Raw genomic sequence first — 22,261 nt, 5'->3', positions numbered from 1 at the left:
ATAGGGGGAGAGGCAGTATACGTATATATATATATATATATATATATATATATATATAGTATAGGGGAGGGGCAGTATACATATATCTATATAGTATAGTGAGTGGGGGCTGGGCAGTGTATATATAGTATAGGGGGAGAGGCAGTATACATATATCTATATAGTATAGTGAGTGGGGGCTGGGCAGTGTATATATAGTATAGGGGGAGAGGCAGTATACGTATATATATATATATATATATATATATATATATATATATATATATAGTATAGGGGAGGGGCAGTATACATATATCTATATAGTATAGTGAGTGGGGGCTGGGCAGTGTATATATAGTATAGGGGGAGAGGCAGTATACATATATCTATATATATATATATATATATATGTATATATATATATGTATATATATATATATATATATATATATATTCATATATATATATATATATATCTATCACTTATATACCGTCTGACCTCTCTACAGCTTATCTCACATCTCTGGATTTAAATGAGCAGTGAAAAGGTTAAAGTTTATATTCAGCAGGAAGTGACGCTCCCATCATGTCCTGACATCCGGTGACTACTTACTGATGCTCGGCCCCGCCTACGCGAACTTTTTTTTATTCCGGACGCCATCTTTGTACAGGAGACAAATCAGGAGACTAACCTGCCCACATTGCCCACAACCAACATGGCGCCCGCCAACCTCCTGATTAGGACTCGCCCTTTCCTGTTCGATCACGTGATTGTGACGTCACGCCGCCGCTGGATCGTTCCTCCGCAGCATCTCCCGTGTTATTATGGGAGAGAATCCGGGAAACCGGAGAGAAAGACATGGTGAGCGGGGGAGGGGCGAGGGGACCGGGAGCAACGGGGGGAGGGGGCGGGGGGTGTATGTACTATTGGGGACACACACACACACACACACACACACAATGCAGTACACCAGGGTCCACACACACAATGCAATACACCAGGGGCCACACACACACACACAGTGCAGTACACCAGGGGCCACACACACAATGCAATACACCAGGGGCCACACACACACACACACACAATGCAGTACACCAGGGGCCACACACACACACAGTGCAGTACACCAGGGGCCACACACACACACACACAGTGCAGTACACCAGGGGCCACACACACACAATGCAGTACACCAGGGGCCACACACACACACACAATGCAGTACACCAGGGGCCACACACACACACACACAATGCAGTACACCAGGGGCCACACACACACACAGTGCAGTACACCAGGGGCCACACACACACACACACACACAATGCAGTACACCAGGGGCCACACACACACACACAGTGCAGTACACCAGGGGCCACACACACAATGCAGTACACCAGGGGCCACACACACACACAGTGCAGTACACCAGGGGCCACACACACACACAGTGCAGTACACCAGGGGCCACACACACACACAGTGCAGTACACCAGGGGCCACACACACACACAATGCAGTACACCAGGGGCCACACACACACACAATGCAGTACACCAGGGGCCACACACACACACACAGTGCAGTACACCAGGGGCCACACACACACACACACTGCAGTACACCAGGGGCCACACACACACACTGCAGTACACCAGGGGCCACACACACAATGCAGTACACCAGGGGCCACACACACAATGCAGTACACCAGGGGCCACACACACACACAATGCAGCACACCAGGGGCCACACACACACTGCAGTACACCAGGGGCCACACACACACACTGCAGTACACCAGGGGCCACACACACACACTGCAATACACCAGGGGCCACACACACACACTGCAGTACACCAGGGGCCACACACACAATGCAGTACAGCAGGGGCCACACACACACACAATGCAGTACACCAGGGGCCACACACACACAATGCAGCACACCAGGGGCCACACACACACTGCAGTACACCAGGGGCCACACACACACACTGCAGTACACCAGGGGCCACACACACACACTGCAATACACCAGGGGCCACACACACACACTGCAGTACACCAGGGGCCACACACACACACACAATGCAGTACACCAGGGGCCACACACACACACACAATGCAGTACACCAGGGGCCACACACACACACAATGCAGTACACCAGGGGCCACACACACACACAGTGCAGTACACCAGGGGCCGCACACACACACACTGCAGTACACCAGGGGCCACACACACACACACACTGCAGTACACCAGGGGCCACACACACAATGCAGTACACCAGGGGCCACACACACACAATGCAGCACACCAGGGGCCACACACACACACTGCAGTACACCAGGGTCCACACACACAATGCAGTACAGCAGGGGCCACACACACAATGCAGTACAGCAGGGGCCACACACACACACAATGCAGTACACCAGGGGCCACACACACAATGCAGTACACCAGGGGCCACACACACACAATGCAGCACACCAGGGGCCACACACACACACTGCAGTACACCAGGGGCCACACACACACACTGCAGTACAGCAGGGGCCACACACACACACAATGCAGTACACCAGGGGCCACACACACAATGCAGTACACCAGGGGCCACACACACACAATGCAGCACACCAGGGGCCACACACACACACTGCAGTACACCAGGGGCCACACACACACACTGCAGTACACCAGGGGCCACACACACACACTGCAGTACACCAGGGGCCACACACACAATGCAGTACAGCAGGGGCCACACACACACACAATGCAGTACACCAGGGGCCACACACACAATGCAGTACACCAGGGGCCACACACACAATGCAGTACAGCAGGGGCCACACACACACACACAATGCAGTACACCAGGGGCCACACACACACAGTGCAGTACACCAGGGGCCACACACACACTGCAGTACACCAGGGGCCACACACACAATGCAGTACACCAGGGGCCACACACACACACTGCAGTACACCAGGGGCCACACACACAATGCAGTACAGCAGGGGCCACACACACACACAATGCAGTACACCAGGGGCCACACACACACAATGCAGCACACCAGGGGCCACACACACACACTGCAGTACACCAGGGGCCACACACACACACACTGCAGTACACCAGGGGCCACACACACACTGCAGTACACCAGGGGCCACACACACACACTGCAGTACACCAGGGGCCACACACACAATGCAGTACAGCAGGGGCCACACACACACACAATGCAGTACACCAGGGGCCACACACACAATGCAGCACACCAGGGGCCACACACACACACTGCAGTACACCAGGGGCCACACACACAATGCAGTACACCAGGGGCCACACACACACAATGCAGCACACCAGGGGCCACACACACACACTGCAGTACACCAGGGGCCACACACACACACTGCAATACACCAGGGGCCACACACACACACTGCAATACACCAGGGGCCACACACACACACTGCAGTACACCAGGGGCCACACACACACTGCAGTACAACAGGGGCCACACACACACACAATGCAGTACACCAGGGGCCACACACACAATGCAGTACACCAGGGGCCACACACACACAATGCAGCACACCAGGGGCCACACACACACACACAGTGCAGTACACCAGGGGCCACACACACACTGCAGTACACCAGGGGCCACACACACACACTGCAGTACACCAGGGGCCACACACACACACTGCAGTACACCAGGGGCCACACACACACACTGCAGTACACCAGGGGCCACACACATACACTGCAGTACACCAGGGGCCACACACACACACACTGCAGTACACCAGGGGCCACACACACACACTGCAGTACACCAGGGGCCACACACACACACTGCAGTACACCAGGGGCCACACACACAATGCAATACACCAGGGGCCACACACACACACAATGCAGTACACCAGGGGCCACACACACAATGCAGTACACCAGGGGCCACACACAATGCAGTACACCAGGGGCCACACACAATGCAGTACACCAGGGGACACACACACAATGCAATACACCAGGGGCCACACACACAATGCAATACACCAGGGGCCACACACACACAATGCAGTACACCAGGGGCCACACACACACACACATAGTGCAGTACACCAGGGGCCGCACACACAATGCAGTACAGCAGGGGCCACACACACACACACAATGCAGTACACCAGGGGCCACACACACAATGCAGTACACCAGGGGCCACACACACACAATGCAGCACACCAGGGGCCACACACACACACTGCAGCACACCAGGGGCCACACACACACACTGCAGCACACCAGGGGCCACACACACACACTGCAGTACACCAGGGGCCACACACACAATGCAGTACAGCAGGGGCCACACACACACACAATGCAGTACACCAGGGGCCACACACACAATGCAGTACACCAGGGGCCACACACACACAATGCAGCACACCAGGGGCCACACACTGCAGTACACCAGGGGCCACACACACACACTGCAGTACACCAGGGGCCACACACACACACACTGCAGTACACCAGGGGCCACACACACACACTGCAGTACACCAGGGGCCACACACACAATGCAGTACAGCAGGGGCCACACACACACACACAATGCAGTACACCAGGGGCCACACACACACACACTGCAGTACACCAGGGGCCACACACACAATGCAGTACACCAGGGGCCACACACACACACTGCAGTACACCAGGGGCCACACACACAATGCAGTACAGCAGGGGCCACACACACACACAATGCAGTACACCAGGGGCCACACACACACAATGCAGCACACCAGGGGCCACACACACACACTGCAGTACACCAGGGGCCACACACACACACTGCAGTACACCAGGGGCCACACACACACACTGCAGTACACCAGGGGCCACACACACAATGCAGTACAGCAGGGGCCACACACACAATGCAGTACAGCAGGGGCCACACACACACACAATGCAGTACACCAGGGGCCACACACACACAATGCAGCACACCAGGGGCCACACACACACAATGCAGCACACCAGGGGCCACACACACACACTGCAGTACACCAGGGGCCACACACACAATGCAGTACACCAGGGGCCACACACACACAATGCAGCACACCAGGGGCCACACACACACACTGCAGTACACCAGGGGCCACACACACACACTGCAGTACACCAGGGGCCACACACACACAATGCAGCACACCAGGGGCCACACACACACACTGCAGTACACCAGGGGCCACACACACACACTGCAGTACACCAGGGGCCACACACACACACTGCAATACACCAGGGGCCACACACACACACTGCAGTACACCAGGGGCCACACACACACTGCAGTACAGCAGGGGCCACACACACACACAATGCAGTACACCAGGGGCCACACACACAATGCAGCACACCAGGGGCCACACACACACAATACAGCACACCAGGGGCCACACACACACACAGTGCAGTACACCAGGGGCCACACACATACACTGCAGTACACCAGGGGCCACACACACACACTGCAGTACACCTTGGGCCACACACACACACTGCAGTACACCAGGGGCCACACACACACACTGCAGTACACCAGGGGCCACACACACAATGCAGTACAGCAGGGGCCACACACACACACACAATGCAGTACACCAGGGGCCACACACACACACAGTGCAGTACACCAGGGGCCACACACACACACACACACAATGCAGTACACCAGGGGCCACACACACACACACAGTGCAGTACACCAGGGTCCACACACACACACAGTGCAGTACACCAGGGGCCACACACACACACAGTGCAGTACACCAGGGGCCACACACACACACAATGCAGTACACCAGGGGCCACACACACACACACAGTGCAGTACACCAGGGGCCACACACACACACACTGCAGTACACCAGGGGCCTCACACACAATGCAGTACACCAGGGGCCACACACACACACTGCAGTACACCAGGGGCCACACACACAATGCAGTACAGCAGGGGCCACACACACACACAATGCAGTACACCAGGGGCCACACACACACAATGCAGCACACCAGGGGCCACACACACACACTGCAGTACACCAGGGGCAACACACACACACACACACACTGCAGTACACCAGGGGCCACACACACACACTGCAGTACAGCAGGGGCCACACACACAATGCAGTACAGCAGGGGCCACACACACAATGCAGTACAGCAGGGGCCACACACACACACAATGCAGTACACCAGGGGCCACACACACACAATGCAGCACACCAGGGGCCACACACACACAATGCAGCACACCAGGGGCCACACACACACACTGCAGTACACCAGGGGCCACACACACAATGCAGTACACCAGGGGCCACACACACACAATGCAGCACACCAGGGGCCACACACACACACTGCAGTACACCAGGGGCCACACACACACACTGCAGTACACCAGGGGCCACACACACACAATGCAGCACACCAGGGGCCACACACACACACTGCAGTACACCAGGGGCCACACACACACACTGCAGTACACCAGGGGCCACACACACACTGCAGTACAGCAGGGGCCACACACACACACAATGCAGTACACCAGGGGCCACACACACAATGCAGCACACCAGGGGCCACACACACACAATACAGCACACCAGGGGCCACACACACACACAGTGCAGTACACCAGGGGCCACACACATACACTGCAGTACACCAGGGGCCACACACACACACTGCAGTACACCTTGGGCCACACACACACACTGCAGTACACCAGGGGCCACACACACACACACTGCAGTACACCAGGGGCCACACACACAATGCAGTACAGCAGGGGCCACACACACACACACAATGCAGTACACCAGGGGCCACACACACACACAGTGCAGTACACCAGGGGCCACACACACACACACACAATGCAGTACACCAGGGGCCACACACACACACACAGTGCAGTACACCAGGGTCCACACACACACACAGTGCAGTACACCAGGGGCCACACACACACAGTGCAGTACACCAGGGTCCACACACACACACAGTGCAGTACACCAGGGGCCACACACACACAATGCAGTACACCAGGGGCCACACACACACACAATGCAGTACACCAGGGGCCACACACACACAGTGCAGTACACCAGGGGCCACACACACACACACTGCAGTACACCAGGGGCCACACACACAATGCAGTACACCAGGGGCCACACACACACACTGCAGTACACCAGGGGCCACACACACAATGCAGTACAGCAGGGGCCACACACACACACAATGCAGTACACCAGGGGCCACACACACACAATGCAGCACACCAGGGGCCACACACACACACTGCAGTACACCAGGGGCCACACACACACACTGCAGTACACCAGGGGCCACACACACACACTGCAGTACACCAGGGGCCACACACACAATGCAGTACAGCAGGGGCCACACACACACACACAATGCAGTACACCAGGGGCCACACACACACACACAGTGCAGTACACCAGGGGCCACACACACACACACTGCAGTACACCAGGGGCCACACACACAATGCAGTACACCAGGGGCCACACACACACACACTGCAGTACACCAGGGGCCACACACACAATGCAGTACAGCAGGGGCCACACACACACACAATGCAGTACACCAGGGGCCACACACACACAATGCAGCACACCAGGGGCCACACACACACACTGCAGTACACCAGGGGCCACACACACACACTGCAGTACACCAGGGGCCACACACACACACTGCAGTACACCAGGGGCCACACACACAATGCAGTACAGCAGGGGCCACACACACAATGCAGTACAGCAGGGGCCACACACACACACAATGCAGTACACCAGGGGCCACACACACACAATGCAGCACACCAGGGGCCACACACACACAATGCAGCACACCAGGGGCCACACACACACACTGCAGTACACCAGGGGCCACACACACAATGCAGTACACCAGGGGCCACACACACACAATGCAGCACACCAGGGGCCACACACACACACTGCAGTACACCAGGGGCCACACACACACACTGCAGTACACCAGGGGCCACACACACACAATGCAGCACACCAGGGGCCACACACACACACTGCAGTACACCAGGGGCCACACACACACACTGCAGTACACCAGGGGCCACACACACACACTGCAGTACACCAGGGGCCACACACACACTGCAGTACACCAGGGGCCACACACACACACTGCAGTACACCAGGGGCCACACACACAATGCAGTACAGCAGGGGCCACACACACACACAATGCAGTACACCAGGGGCCACACACACAATGCAGCACACCAGGGGCCACACACACACACTGCAGTACACCAGGGGCCACACACACAATGCAGTACACCAGGGGCCACACACACACAATGCAGCACACCAGGGGCCACACACACACACTGCAGTACACCAGGGGCCACACACACACACTGCAATACACCAGGGGCCACACACACACACTGCAATACACCAGGGGCCACACACACACACTGCAGTACACCAGGGGCCACACACACACTGCAGTACAGCAGGGGCCACACACACACACACAATGCAGTACACCAGGGGCCACACACACAATGCAGTACACCAGGGGCCACACACACACAATGCAGCACACCAGGGGCCACACACACACACACAGTGCAGTACACCAGGGGCCACACACACACTGCAGTACACCAGGGGCCACACACACACACTGCAGTACACCAGGGGCCACACACACACACTGCAGTACACCAGGGGCCACACACACACACTGCAGTACACCAGGGGCCACACACATACACTGCAGTACACCAGGGGCCACACACACACACACTGCAGTACACCAGGGGCCACACACACACACTGCAGTACACCAGGGGCCACACACACACACTGCAGTACACCAGGGGCCACACACACAATGCAATACACCAGGGGCCACACACACACACAATGCAGTACACCAGGGGCCACACACACAATGCAGTACACCAGGGGCCACACACAATGCAGTACACCAGGGGCCACACACAATGCAGTACACCAGGGGACACACACACAATGCAATACACCAGGGGCCACACACACAATGCAATACACCAGGGGCCACACACACACAATGCAGTACACCAGGGGCCACACACACACACACATAGTGCAGTACACCAGGGGCCGCACACACAATGCAGTACAGCAGGGGCCACACACACACACACAATGCAGTACACCAGGGGCCACACACACAATGCAGTACACCAGGGGCCACACACACACAATGCAGCACACCAGGGGCCACACACACACACTGCAGCACACCAGGGGCCACACACACACACTGCAGCACACCAGGGGCCACACACACACACTGCAGTACACCAGGGGCCACACACACAATGCAGTACAGCAGGGGCCACACACACACACAATGCAGTACACCAGGGGCCACACACACAATGCAGTACACCAGGGGCCACACACACACAATGCAGCACACCAGGGGCCACACACTGCAGTACACCAGGGGCCACACACACACACTGCAGTACACCAGGGGCCACACACACACACACTGCAGTACACCAGGGGCCACACACACACACTGCAGTACACCAGGGGCCACACACACAATGCAGTACAGCAGGGGCCACACACACACACACAATGCAGTACACCAGGGGCCACACACACACACACTGCAGTACACCAGGGGCCACACACACAATGCAGTACACCAGGGGCCACACACACACACTGCAGTACACCAGGGGCCACACACACAATGCAGTACAGCAGGGGCCACACACACACACAATGCAGTACACCAGGGGCCACACACACACAATGCAGCACACCAGGGGCCACACACACACACTGCAGTACACCAGGGGCCACACACACACACTGCAGTACACCAGGGGCCACACACACACACTGCAGTACACCAGGGGCCACACACACAATGCAGTACAGCAGGGGCCACACACACAATGCAGTACAGCAGGGGCCACACACACACACAATGCAGTACACCAGGGGCCACACACACACAATGCAGCACACCAGGGGCCACACACACACAATGCAGCACACCAGGGGCCACACACACACACTGCAGTACACCAGGGGCCACACACACAATGCAGTACACCAGGGGCCACACACACACAATGCAGCACACCAGGGGCCACACACACACACTGCAGTACACCAGGGGCCACACACACACACTGCAGTACACCAGGGGCCACACACACACAATGCAGCACACCAGGGGCCACACACACACACTGCAGTACACCAGGGGCCACACACACACACTGCAGTACACCAGGGGCCACACACACACACTGCAATACACCAGGGGCCACACACACACACTGCAGTACACCAGGGGCCACACACACACTGCAGTACAGCAGGGGCCACACACACACACAATGCAGTACACCAGGGGCCACACACACAATGCAGCACACCAGGGGCCACACACACACAATACAGCACACCAGGGGCCACACACACACACAGTGCAGTACACCAGGGGCCACACACATACACTGCAGTACACCAGGGGCCACACACACACACTGCAGTACACCTTGGGCCACACACACACACTGCAGTACACCAGGGGCCACACACACACACTGCAGTACACCAGGGGCCACACACACAATGCAGTACAGCAGGGGCCACACACACACACACAATGCAGTACACCAGGGGCCACACACACACACAGTGCAGTACACCAGGGGCCACACACACACACACACACAATGCAGTACACCAGGGGCCACACACACACACACAGTGCAGTACACCAGGGTCCACACACACACACAGTGCAGTACACCAGGGGCCACACACACACACAGTGCAGTACACCAGGGGCCACACACACACACAATGCAGTACACCAGGGGCCACACACACACACACAGTGCAGTACACCAGGGGCCACACACACACACACTGCAGTACACCAGGGGCCTCACACACAATGCAGTACACCAGGGGCCACACACACACACTGCAGTACACCAGGGGCCACACACACAATGCAGTACAGCAGGGGCCACACACACACACAATGCAGTACACCAGGGGCCACACACACACAATGCAGCACACCAGGGGCCACACACACACACTGCAGTACACCAGGGGCAACACACACACACACACACACTGCAGTACACCAGGGGCCACACACACACACTGCAGTACAGCAGGGGCCACACACACAATGCAGTACAGCAGGGGCCACACACACAATGCAGTACAGCAGGGGCCACACACACACACAATGCAGTACACCAGGGGCCACACACACACAATGCAGCACACCAGGGGCCACACACACACAATGCAGCACACCAGGGGCCACACACACACACTGCAGTACACCAGGGGCCACACACACAATGCAGTACACCAGGGGCCACACACACACAATGCAGCACACCAGGGGCCACACACACACACTGCAGTACACCAGGGGCCACACACACACACTGCAGTACACCAGGGGCCACACACACACAATGCAGCACACCAGGGGCCACACACACACACTGCAGTACACCAGGGGCCACACACACACACTGCAGTACACCAGGGGCCACACACACACTGCAGTACAGCAGGGGCCACACACACACACAATGCAGTACACCAGGGGCCACACACACAATGCAGCACACCAGGGGCCACACACACACAATACAGCACACCAGGGGCCACACACACACACAGTGCAGTACACCAGGGGCCACACACATACACTGCAGTACACCAGGGGCCACACACACACACTGCAGTACACCTTGGGCCACACACACACACTGCAGTACACCAGGGGCCACACACACACACACTGCAGTACACCAGGGGCCACACACACAATGCAGTACAGCAGGGGCCACACACACACACACAATGCAGTACACCAGGGGCCACACACACACACAGTGCAGTACACCAGGGGCCACACACACACACACACAATGCAGTACACCAGGGGCCACACACACACACACAGTGCAGTACACCAGGGGCCACACACACACACACAATGCAGTACACCAGGGTCCACACACACACACAGTGCAGTACACCAGGGGCCACACACACACAGTGCAGTACACCAGGGTCCACACACACACACAGTGCAGTACACCAGGGGCCACACACACACAATGCAGTACACCAGGGGCCACACACACACACAATGCAGTACACCAGGGGCCACACACACACAGTGCAGTACACCAGGGGCCACACACACACACACTGCAGTACACCAGGGGCCACACACACAATGCAGTACACCAGGGGCCACACACACACACTGCAGTACACCAGGGGCCACACACACAATGCAGTACAGCAGGGGCCACACACACACACAATGCAGTACACCAGGGGCCACACACACACAATGCAGCACACCAGGGGCCACACACACACACTGCAGTACACCAGGGGCCACACACACACACTGCAGTACACCAGGGGCCACACACACACACTGCAGTACACCAGGGGCCACACACACAATGCAGTACAGCAGGGGCCACACACACACACACAATGCAGTACACCAGGGGCCACACACACACACACAGTGCAGTACACCAGGGGCCACACACACACACACTGCAGTACACCAGGGGCCACACACACAATGCAGTACACCAGGGGCCACACACACACACACTGCAGTACACCAGGGGCCACACACACAATGCAGTACAGCAGGGGCCACACACACACACAATGCAGTACACCAGGGGCCACACACACACAATGCAGCACACCAGGGGCCACACACACACACTGCAGTACACCAGGGGCCACACACACACACTGCAGTACACCAGGGGCCACACACACACACTGCAGTACACCAGGGGCCACACACACAATGCAGTACAGCAGGGGCCACACACACAATGCAGTACAGCAGGGGCCACACACACACACAATGCAGTACACCAGGGGCCACACACACACAATGCAGCACACCAGGGGCCACACACACACAATGCAGCACACCAGGGGCCACACACACACACTGCAGTACACCAGGGGCCACACACACAATGCAGTACACCAGGGGCCACACACACACAATGCAGCACACCAGGGGCCACACACACACACTGCAGTACACCAGGGGCCACACACACACACTGCAGTACACCAGGGGCCACACACACACAATGCAGCACACCAGGGGCCACACACACACACTGCAGTACACCAGGGGCCACACACACACACTGCAGTACACCAGGGGCCACACACACACACTGCAGTACACCAGGGGCCACACACACACACTGCAATACACCAGGGGCCACACACACACACTGCAGTACACCAGGGGCCACACACACACTGCAGTACAGCAGGGGCCACACACACACACAATGCAGTACACCAGGGGCCACACACACAATGCAGCACACCAGGGGCCACACACACACAATACAGCACACCAGGGGCCACACACACACACAGTGCAGTACACCAGGGGCCACACACACACACTGCAGTACACCAGGGGCCACACACACACACTGCAGTACACCTTGGGCCACACACACACACTGCAGTACACCAGGGGCCACACACACACACTGCAGTACACCAGGGGCCACACACACAATGCAGTACACCAGGGGCCACACACACACACAGTGCAGTACACCAGGGGCCACACACACACACACACAATGCAGTACACCAGGGGCCACACACACACACACAGTGCAGTACACCAGGGTCCACACACACACACAGTGCAGTACACCAGGGGCCACACACACACACAGTGCAGTACACCAGGGGCCACACACACACACAATGCAGTACACCAGGGGCCACACACACACACACAGTGCAGTACACCAGGGGCCACACACACACACACTGCAGTACACCAGGGGCCACACACACAATGCAGTACACCAGGGGCCACACACACACACTGCAGTACACCAGGGGCCACACACACAATGCAGTACAGCAGGGGCCACACACACACACAATGCAGTACACCAGGGGCCACACACACACAATGCAGCACACCAGGGGCCACACACACACACTGCAGTACACCAGGGGCCACACACACACACACACACTGCAGTACACCAGGGGCCACACACACACACTGCAGTACAGCAGGGGCCACACACACAATGCAGTACAGCAGGGGCCACACACACAATGCAGTACAGCAGGGGCCACACACACACACAATGCAGTACACCAGGGGCCACACACACACAATGCAGCACACCAGGGGCCACACACACACAATGCAGCACACCAGGGGCCACACACACACACTGCAGTACACCAGGGGCCACACACACAATGCAGTACACCAGGGGCCACACACACACAATGCAGCACACCAGGGGCCACACACACACACTGCAGTACACCAGGGGCCACACACACACACTGCAGTACACCAGGGGCCACACACACACAATGCAGCACACCAGGGGCCACACACACACAATGCAGCACACCAGGGGCCACACACACACACTGCAGTACACCAGGGGCCACACACACACACTGCAGTACACCAGGGGCCACACACACACACTGCAATACACCAGGGGCCACACACACACACTGCAGTACACCAGGGGCCACACACACACTGCAGTACAGCAGGGGCCACACACACACACAATGCAGTACACCAGGGGCCACACACACAATGCAGCACACCAGGGGCCACACACACACAATACAGCACACCAGGGGCCACACACACACACAGTGCAGTACACCAGGGGCCACACACATACACTGCAGTACACCAGGGGCCACACACACACACTGCAGTACACCTTGGGCCACACACACACACTGCAGTACACCAGGGGCCACACACACACACTGCAGTACACCAGGGGCCACACACACAATGCAGTACAGCAGGGGCCACACACACACACACAATGCAGTACACCAGGGGCCACACACACACACAGTGCAGTACACCAGGGGCCACACACACACACACACAATGCAGTACACCAGGGGCCACACACACACACACAGTGCAGTACACCAGGGTCCACACACACACACAGTGCAGTACACCAGGGGCCACACACACACACAGTGCAGTACACCAGGGGCCACACACACACACAATGCAGTACACCAGGGGCCACACACACACACACAGTGCAGTACACCAGGGGCCACACACACACACACTGCAGTACACCAGGGGCCACACACACAATGCAGTACACCAGGGGCCACACACACACACTGCAGTACACCAGGGGCCACACACACAATGCAGTACAGCAGGGGCCACACACACACACAATGCAGCACACCAGGGGCCACACACACACAATGCAGCACACCAGGGGCCACACACACACACTGCAGTACACCAGGGGCCACACACACACACACACACACTGCAGTACACCAGGGGCCACACACACACACTGCAGTACACCAGGGGCCACACACACAATGCAGTACAGCAGGGGCCACACACACAATGCAGTACAGCAGGGGCCACACACACACACAATGCAGTACACCAGGGGCCACACACACACAATGCAGCACACCAGGGGCCACACACACACAATGCAGCACACCAGGGGCCACACACACACACTGCAGTACACCAGGGGCCACACACACAATGCAGTACACCAGGGGCCACACACACACAATGCAGCACACCAGGGGCCACACACACACACTGCAGTACACCAGGGGCCACACACACACACTGCAGTACACCAGGGGCCACACACACACAATGCAGCACACCAGGGGCCACACACACACACTGCAGTACACCAGGGGCCACACACACACACTGCAGTACACCAGGGGCCACACACACACACTGCAATACACCAGGGGCCACACACACACACTGCAGTACACCAGGGGCCACACACACACTGCAGTACAGCAGGGGCCACACACACACACAATGCAGTACACCAGGGGCCACACACACAATGCAGCACACCAGGGGCCACACACACACAATACAGCACACCAGGGGCCACACACACACACAGTGCAGTACACCAGGGGCCACACACATACACTGCAGTACACCAGGGGCCACACACACACACTGCAGTACACCTTGGGCCACACACACACACTGCAGTACACCAGGGGCCACACACACACACTGCAGTACACCAGGGGCCACACACACAATGCAGTACAGCAGGGGCCACACACACACACAATGCAGTACACCAGGGGCCACACACACAATGCAGTACACCAGGGGCCACACACACACACACAGTGCAGTACACCAGGGGCCACACACACACACACACACACTGCAGTACACCAGGGGCCACACACACAATGCAGTACACCAGGGGCCACACACACACACTGCAGTACACCAGGGGCCACACACACAATGCAGTACAGCAGGGGCCACACACACACACAATGCAGTACACCAGGGGCCACACACACACAATGCAGCACACCAGGGGCCACACACACACACTGCAGTACACCAGGGGCCACACACACACACACACACTGCAGTACACCAGGGGCCACACACACACACTGCAGTACACCAGGGGCCACACACACAATGCAGTACAGCAGGGGCCACACACACAATGCAGTACAGCAGGGGCCACACACACACACAATGCAGTACACCAGGGGCCACACACACACAATGCAGCACACCAGGGGCCACACACACACAATGCAGCACACCAGGGGCCACACACACACACTGCAGTACACCAGGGGCCACACACACAATGCAGTACACCAGGGGCCACACACACACAATGCAGCACACCAGGGGCCACACACACACACTGCAGTACACCAGGGGCCACACACACACACACTGCAGTACACCAGGGGCCACACACACACAATGCAGCACACCAGGGGCCACACACACACAATGCAGCACACCAGGGGCCACACACACACACTGCAGTACACCAGGGGCCACACACACACACTGCAGTACACCAGGGGCCACACACACACACTGCAATACACCAGGGGCCACACACACACACTGCAGTACACCAGGGGCCACACACATACTGCAGTACAGCAGGGGCCACACACACACACAATGCAGCACACCAGGGGCCACACACACAATGCAGCACACCAGGGGCCACACACACACAATACAGCACACCAGGGGCCACACACACACACAGTGCAGTACACCAGGGGCCACACACATACACTGCAGTACACCAGGGGCCACACACACACACTGCAGTACACCAGGGGCCACACACACACACTGCAGTACACCAGGGGCCACACACACAATGCAGTACAGCAGGGGCCACACACACAATGCAGTACAGCAGGGGCCACACACACACACAATGCAGCACACCAGGGGCCACACACACACAATGCAGCACACCAGGGGCCACACACACACAATGCAGCACACCAGGGGCCACACACACACACTGCAGTACACCAGGGGCCACACACACAATGCAGTACACCAGGGGCCACACACACACAATGCAGCACACCAGGGGCCACACACACACACTGCAGTACACCAGGGGCCACACACACACACTGCAGTACACCAGGGGCCACACACACACAATGCAGCACACCAGGGGCCACACACACACAATGCAGCACACCAGGGGCCACACACACACACTGCAGTACACCAGGGGCCACACACACACACTGCAGTACACCAGGGGCCACACACACACACTGCAATACACCAGGGGCCACACACACACACTGCAGTACACCAGGGGCCACACACACACACTGCAGTACACCAGGGGCCACACACACACACAATGCAGTACACCAGGGGCCACACACACAATGCAGTACACCAGGGGCCACACACAATGCAGTACACCAGGGGCCACACACAATGCAGTACACCAGGGGCCACACACACAATGCAATACACCAGGGGCCACACACACAATGCAATACACCAGGGGCCACACACACACAATGCAGTACACCAGGGGCCACACACACACACACATAGTGCAGTACACCAGGGGCCACACACACACACACAGTGCAGTACACCAGGGGCCACACACACACACATAGTGCAGTACACCAGGGGCCACACACACATAGTGCAGTACACCAGGGGCCACACACACACACACACATAGTGCAGTACACCAGGGGCCACACACACACACACATAGTGCAGTACACCAGGGGCCACACACACACACACACATAGTGCAGTACACCAGGGGCCACACACACACACACACATAGTGCAGTACACCAGGGGCCACACACACACACACATAGTGCAGTACACCAGGGGCCACACACACACACATAGTGCAGTACACCAGGGGCCACACACACACACACATAGTGCAGTACACCAAGGGCTACACACACAATGCAGTACACCAGGGGCCACACACACACACACACATAGTGCAGTACACCAGGGGCCACACACACACATAGTGTAGTACACCAGGGGCCACACATAGTGCAGTACACCAGGGGCCACACACACACATAGTGTAGTACACCAAGGGCTACATTACGCGCTCGCCTGCACTGACATCCTGTCTTGTTTGTGTCCTGCAGATCTCCTTCCGGTTTGATGACGTGGCGGTGTTTTTTACGGAGGACGAATGGCGCAGCCTGGAGGAATGGCAGAAGGAGCTGTACAAGGACGTAATGAAGGAGAATTACCAGACCCTGGTGTTTGTAGGTGAGTGGCGCCCCCTGTGGCTCCTGCAATGTTCACTGCGCTGCCCCCCAGGGGTCACCATAACACCTGTAATCCCTCCCCCCTAAGCCCCGCCCATTTCTGACCTTCTCTGTACTATTATGGCAGACGTTGGCTCCTGCTGTCTCTGATCCCAGCCTTGGCCCCTCCCCTTAGCCCTTGCCCCTCCCCTTACATTTACATATGGAGACTCTCGGACCTGTCACTGCCAGTGCAGTAACCCCGAGGCCGGCCCCGATGGACATCCAGGGATCCTGCCATAGACTGCAGTCCAGATGTGTGCTGACTAGGGTTGGGCCGATCTTGAGATTTCCAATCATTTTCCATCTGATCCCAATCCTGCAAGTCAATGGGATTTCTTTAATGATCGAAGATTGGATTTTAAAAACGATCTTCTCACTACACAGCATGGAGTCTAGAAATTGAACGCTTTAGACTCCACGCTGTGTAGTGATTAAAAATCCCTCGGCTACTTCGTCCCCCCTGGTGTCCACTTACCTGCACAGATCCGCTGCTGCTCCCTGTTGTTCTCGGTCCGCTCCTCTCTCATTTACAGGCCTTCAGAGCGCCGTGCGGCTTAGGAGAGTGTGGTTGGGTACAGGGTGGGGAGACGTCAGTGCATCACTCACATCCCTCCTCCCAGTACCCGCCCGCACTCTCCTAAGCCACAACAAGCCCCGCCTTATTCCAAGGTCTGTAACACTATCCTGGGAGGCGGGGGTGCACAGCGCTCTGCAGGCCTGTAAATGAGAGAGGACTGGACCAAGAAGAACAGGGAGCGGCAGCGGATCTGTGCAGGAAAGTAGAGCGATCAGGAGCGGAATTCTGTTACCGATCTATTGTAGGCGGGATCAGAACAAGATCGTGAAATTTACTCGATCGGCATCCGATCTTTTCTGATCCCGATCGCTGAACCCCAGTGCTGGGCTACGGGACAAGCCATTTGATGACACAGTGGGGTCAAAACTGAACCCCTACAAAGTCCCCCCGCCCCTCCCCCGACTCCTCTAGGTCACAAGTGAAAATAAACCTCCTGATCCATCTCAAGTCCAAATAGTGAAGGCAACGCGAAATAAAAGAAACGCCGCCAAATACCGAAACCTCAGGAAATGGCGGCCGTACTATGGGTATAGGGATAAACCTGAGGAATGTAAGGAGAGCGCCATTACCTCACAGGTCCGCTACGTAACATGGAAGAGGGATCTAGTCATGGCTTAACCCCTTCCTGACGTCTGCCATATGGTGGGTCTTTAACCGTTTCCGTCACGTGCCATCCTCCGTGGGGGGGGACGTATCTAAGACCTCCTTACTAGTAACGGCAGATTCTCAGGGTCCGGCAGGGCTATGAAGAGGAGCTTGGATTCATTTTAAAGAAGAGAATGTCCCCTTCATCTACCAGATCACTGTGATCGCCCGCACAGATCCTCAGAGATTCACTGCGATACCAGTTTCAATACTGAGATCCCGAGATCGTTGTCACCAGTGAATCTCTCGGGATCTGTGCGGGCGATCACAGTGATCTGGTAGATGAAGGTGACTCTCTCTTCTTTAAAGGGATTCTACCATTAACATCAATCATTTGTTGTCATTGACACGTAGGAATATCCTTAAGAAAGCCTCCTCGTCTCCTATCTGTAGAGGTCTTCTCCGTGCCGGTATGCAAATGAGTTCTCTCACAGCACTGGGGGCGGGCCCAATACTGCGAGAGAACTCTCCAGCGCCGCCTCCATCTTCTCCAGGAACGGCCTCTTCACGCATCTTCTTCCAGCGGTGGCCTCGGGCAGAGCCGACTGCGCATGCTGGTGGCCACAAGAAAATGGCCGCTTACTTACTGTGCCAGTGCTGCCCCCCGCTATACGCTGCAGGTGACGCCGCCATGTTTCTCTTCTTCCTCCAGATCAGCCGGAGATCCTGTCCAGGATTGAGAGGGGAGAAGACCCCTGTATCAGGGCCCAGGAGCCGTGCACAGAAAACCCCGCCCACACAGGTGATGGGAGGAGCCAAGCACTTCCCCCGCTCATCTCTTCTCTATCAATGAGTCGCTAGCAGGAGGAGGTTTTTATTGGATGAGTTTGTGGGTGTGGCCTATGAATAGTGGGCGGAGTCTCCCAAGGCTGTGAATTCCTCTTATCTTTATTCATTTATATTTATGATCTACAGACAGAAGTGACCGAGCGTTGGTGGAAGAGGAGCTGGACATGGAGCTGCAGATACACTGCCCAGGTACCTGCCCCCGAGCCATGTGTGCCCCTGGGGAGTGGGGCCTGGCCCCTGTATCATGTACAGTCCTGGGGAGTGGGGCCTGGCCCCCATATCATGTAGACCCCCGGGGAGTGGAGGCCCGGCCCCCCGTATCATGTAGACCCCCGGGGAGTGGAGGCCCGGCCCCCCGTATCATGTAGACCCCCGGGGAGTGGAGGCCCGGCCCCCCATATCATGTAGACCCCCGGGGAGTGGAGGCCCGGCCCCCCATATCATGTAGACCCCCGGGGAGTGGAGGCCCGGCCCCCCATATCATGTAGATCCCCGGGGAGTGAAGGCCTGGCCCCCCGTATCATGTACAGCCCCTGGGGAGTGGGGCCTGGCCCCTGTATCATGTACAGTCCTGGGGAGTGGGGCCTGGCCCCCCCCGTATCATGTAGGCCCCCGGGAAGTGGGGCCTGGCCCCCCGTATCATGTACAGCCCCTGGGGAGTGGGGCCTGGCTCCCTGTATCATGTAGACCCCCGGGAAGTGGAGGCCTGGCCCCCCATATCATGTAGACCCCCAATGTGTGGTGGCCTGGCTCCCTGTATCATGTAGACCCCCAATGTGTGGTGGCCTGGCCCCCTGTATCATGTAGACCCCCAGGGAGTGGAGGCCTGGCCCCCTGTATCATGTAGACCCCCAATATGTGGGGCCCGGCCCCCATGTAACACAGACCCCACTCCCCCCGCTGCTCTGGTGTGATCACTGTCTTTGTCTTGCAGAGGAGCTGCTGGAGGACACGGAGAACCAGCCGCAGTGGGACATGCTGGACATTCTGATATTTCTGGACGAGCTCTTTGACCTGTAGATGGCGCTCTCTGCCTGTGTGTTCTGTTTTTGCTTTTATTAAAGGAATTATTTTGTAGCCGTGTGGGGTCTCTGACTGCGCTGTGGTCGGGGTCCTGGTCCCCTGGTGGGGGGTGGTCTGTCCTGTGCTTCTCACTTGTATGGATGGTGATTGGATCTGTGCCCCGCTGTGCCCATGACCTGAACGGCCGCAGTGCGCATTGACGGCTCATTCTACCAGCATTGCCTTTATCTGTGGACTTCTCCTTTAAGGACCACCGCCTGTCATCTCCTCTCTACGAGC

The 22,261-nt window shown here is 57.2% G+C and overlaps 1 protein-coding gene across 1 annotated transcript; it reads left to right on the top strand.

Annotated features, from left to right (window-relative positions):
* Positions 1 to 740: 740 nt before the first annotated feature.
* Positions 741 to 22,036, top strand: LOC142201068 (zinc finger protein 777-like). The gene is made up of 5 exons (XM_075271900.1): positions 741 to 841; positions 18,781 to 18,907; positions 20,823 to 20,912; positions 21,086 to 21,148; positions 21,894 to 22,036. Exons 1-5 carry the CDS (start codon positions 839 to 841, stop codon positions 21,977 to 21,979), a joined length of 369 nt encoding a protein of 122 aa, XP_075128001.1. The 5' UTR covers positions 741 to 838; the 3' UTR covers positions 21,980 to 22,036.
* The last annotated feature ends 225 nt before the right edge of the window (positions 22,037 to 22,261 follow it).

This window comes from Leptodactylus fuscus, chromosome 4 (genome assembly GCF_031893055.1).
Source record: "Leptodactylus fuscus isolate aLepFus1 chromosome 4, aLepFus1.hap2, whole genome shotgun sequence".
NCBI classification, from domain to species: Eukaryota; Metazoa; Chordata; class Amphibia; order Anura; family Leptodactylidae; genus Leptodactylus; species Leptodactylus fuscus.
This window is presented reverse-complemented; position numbering and strand designations above follow the sequence as displayed.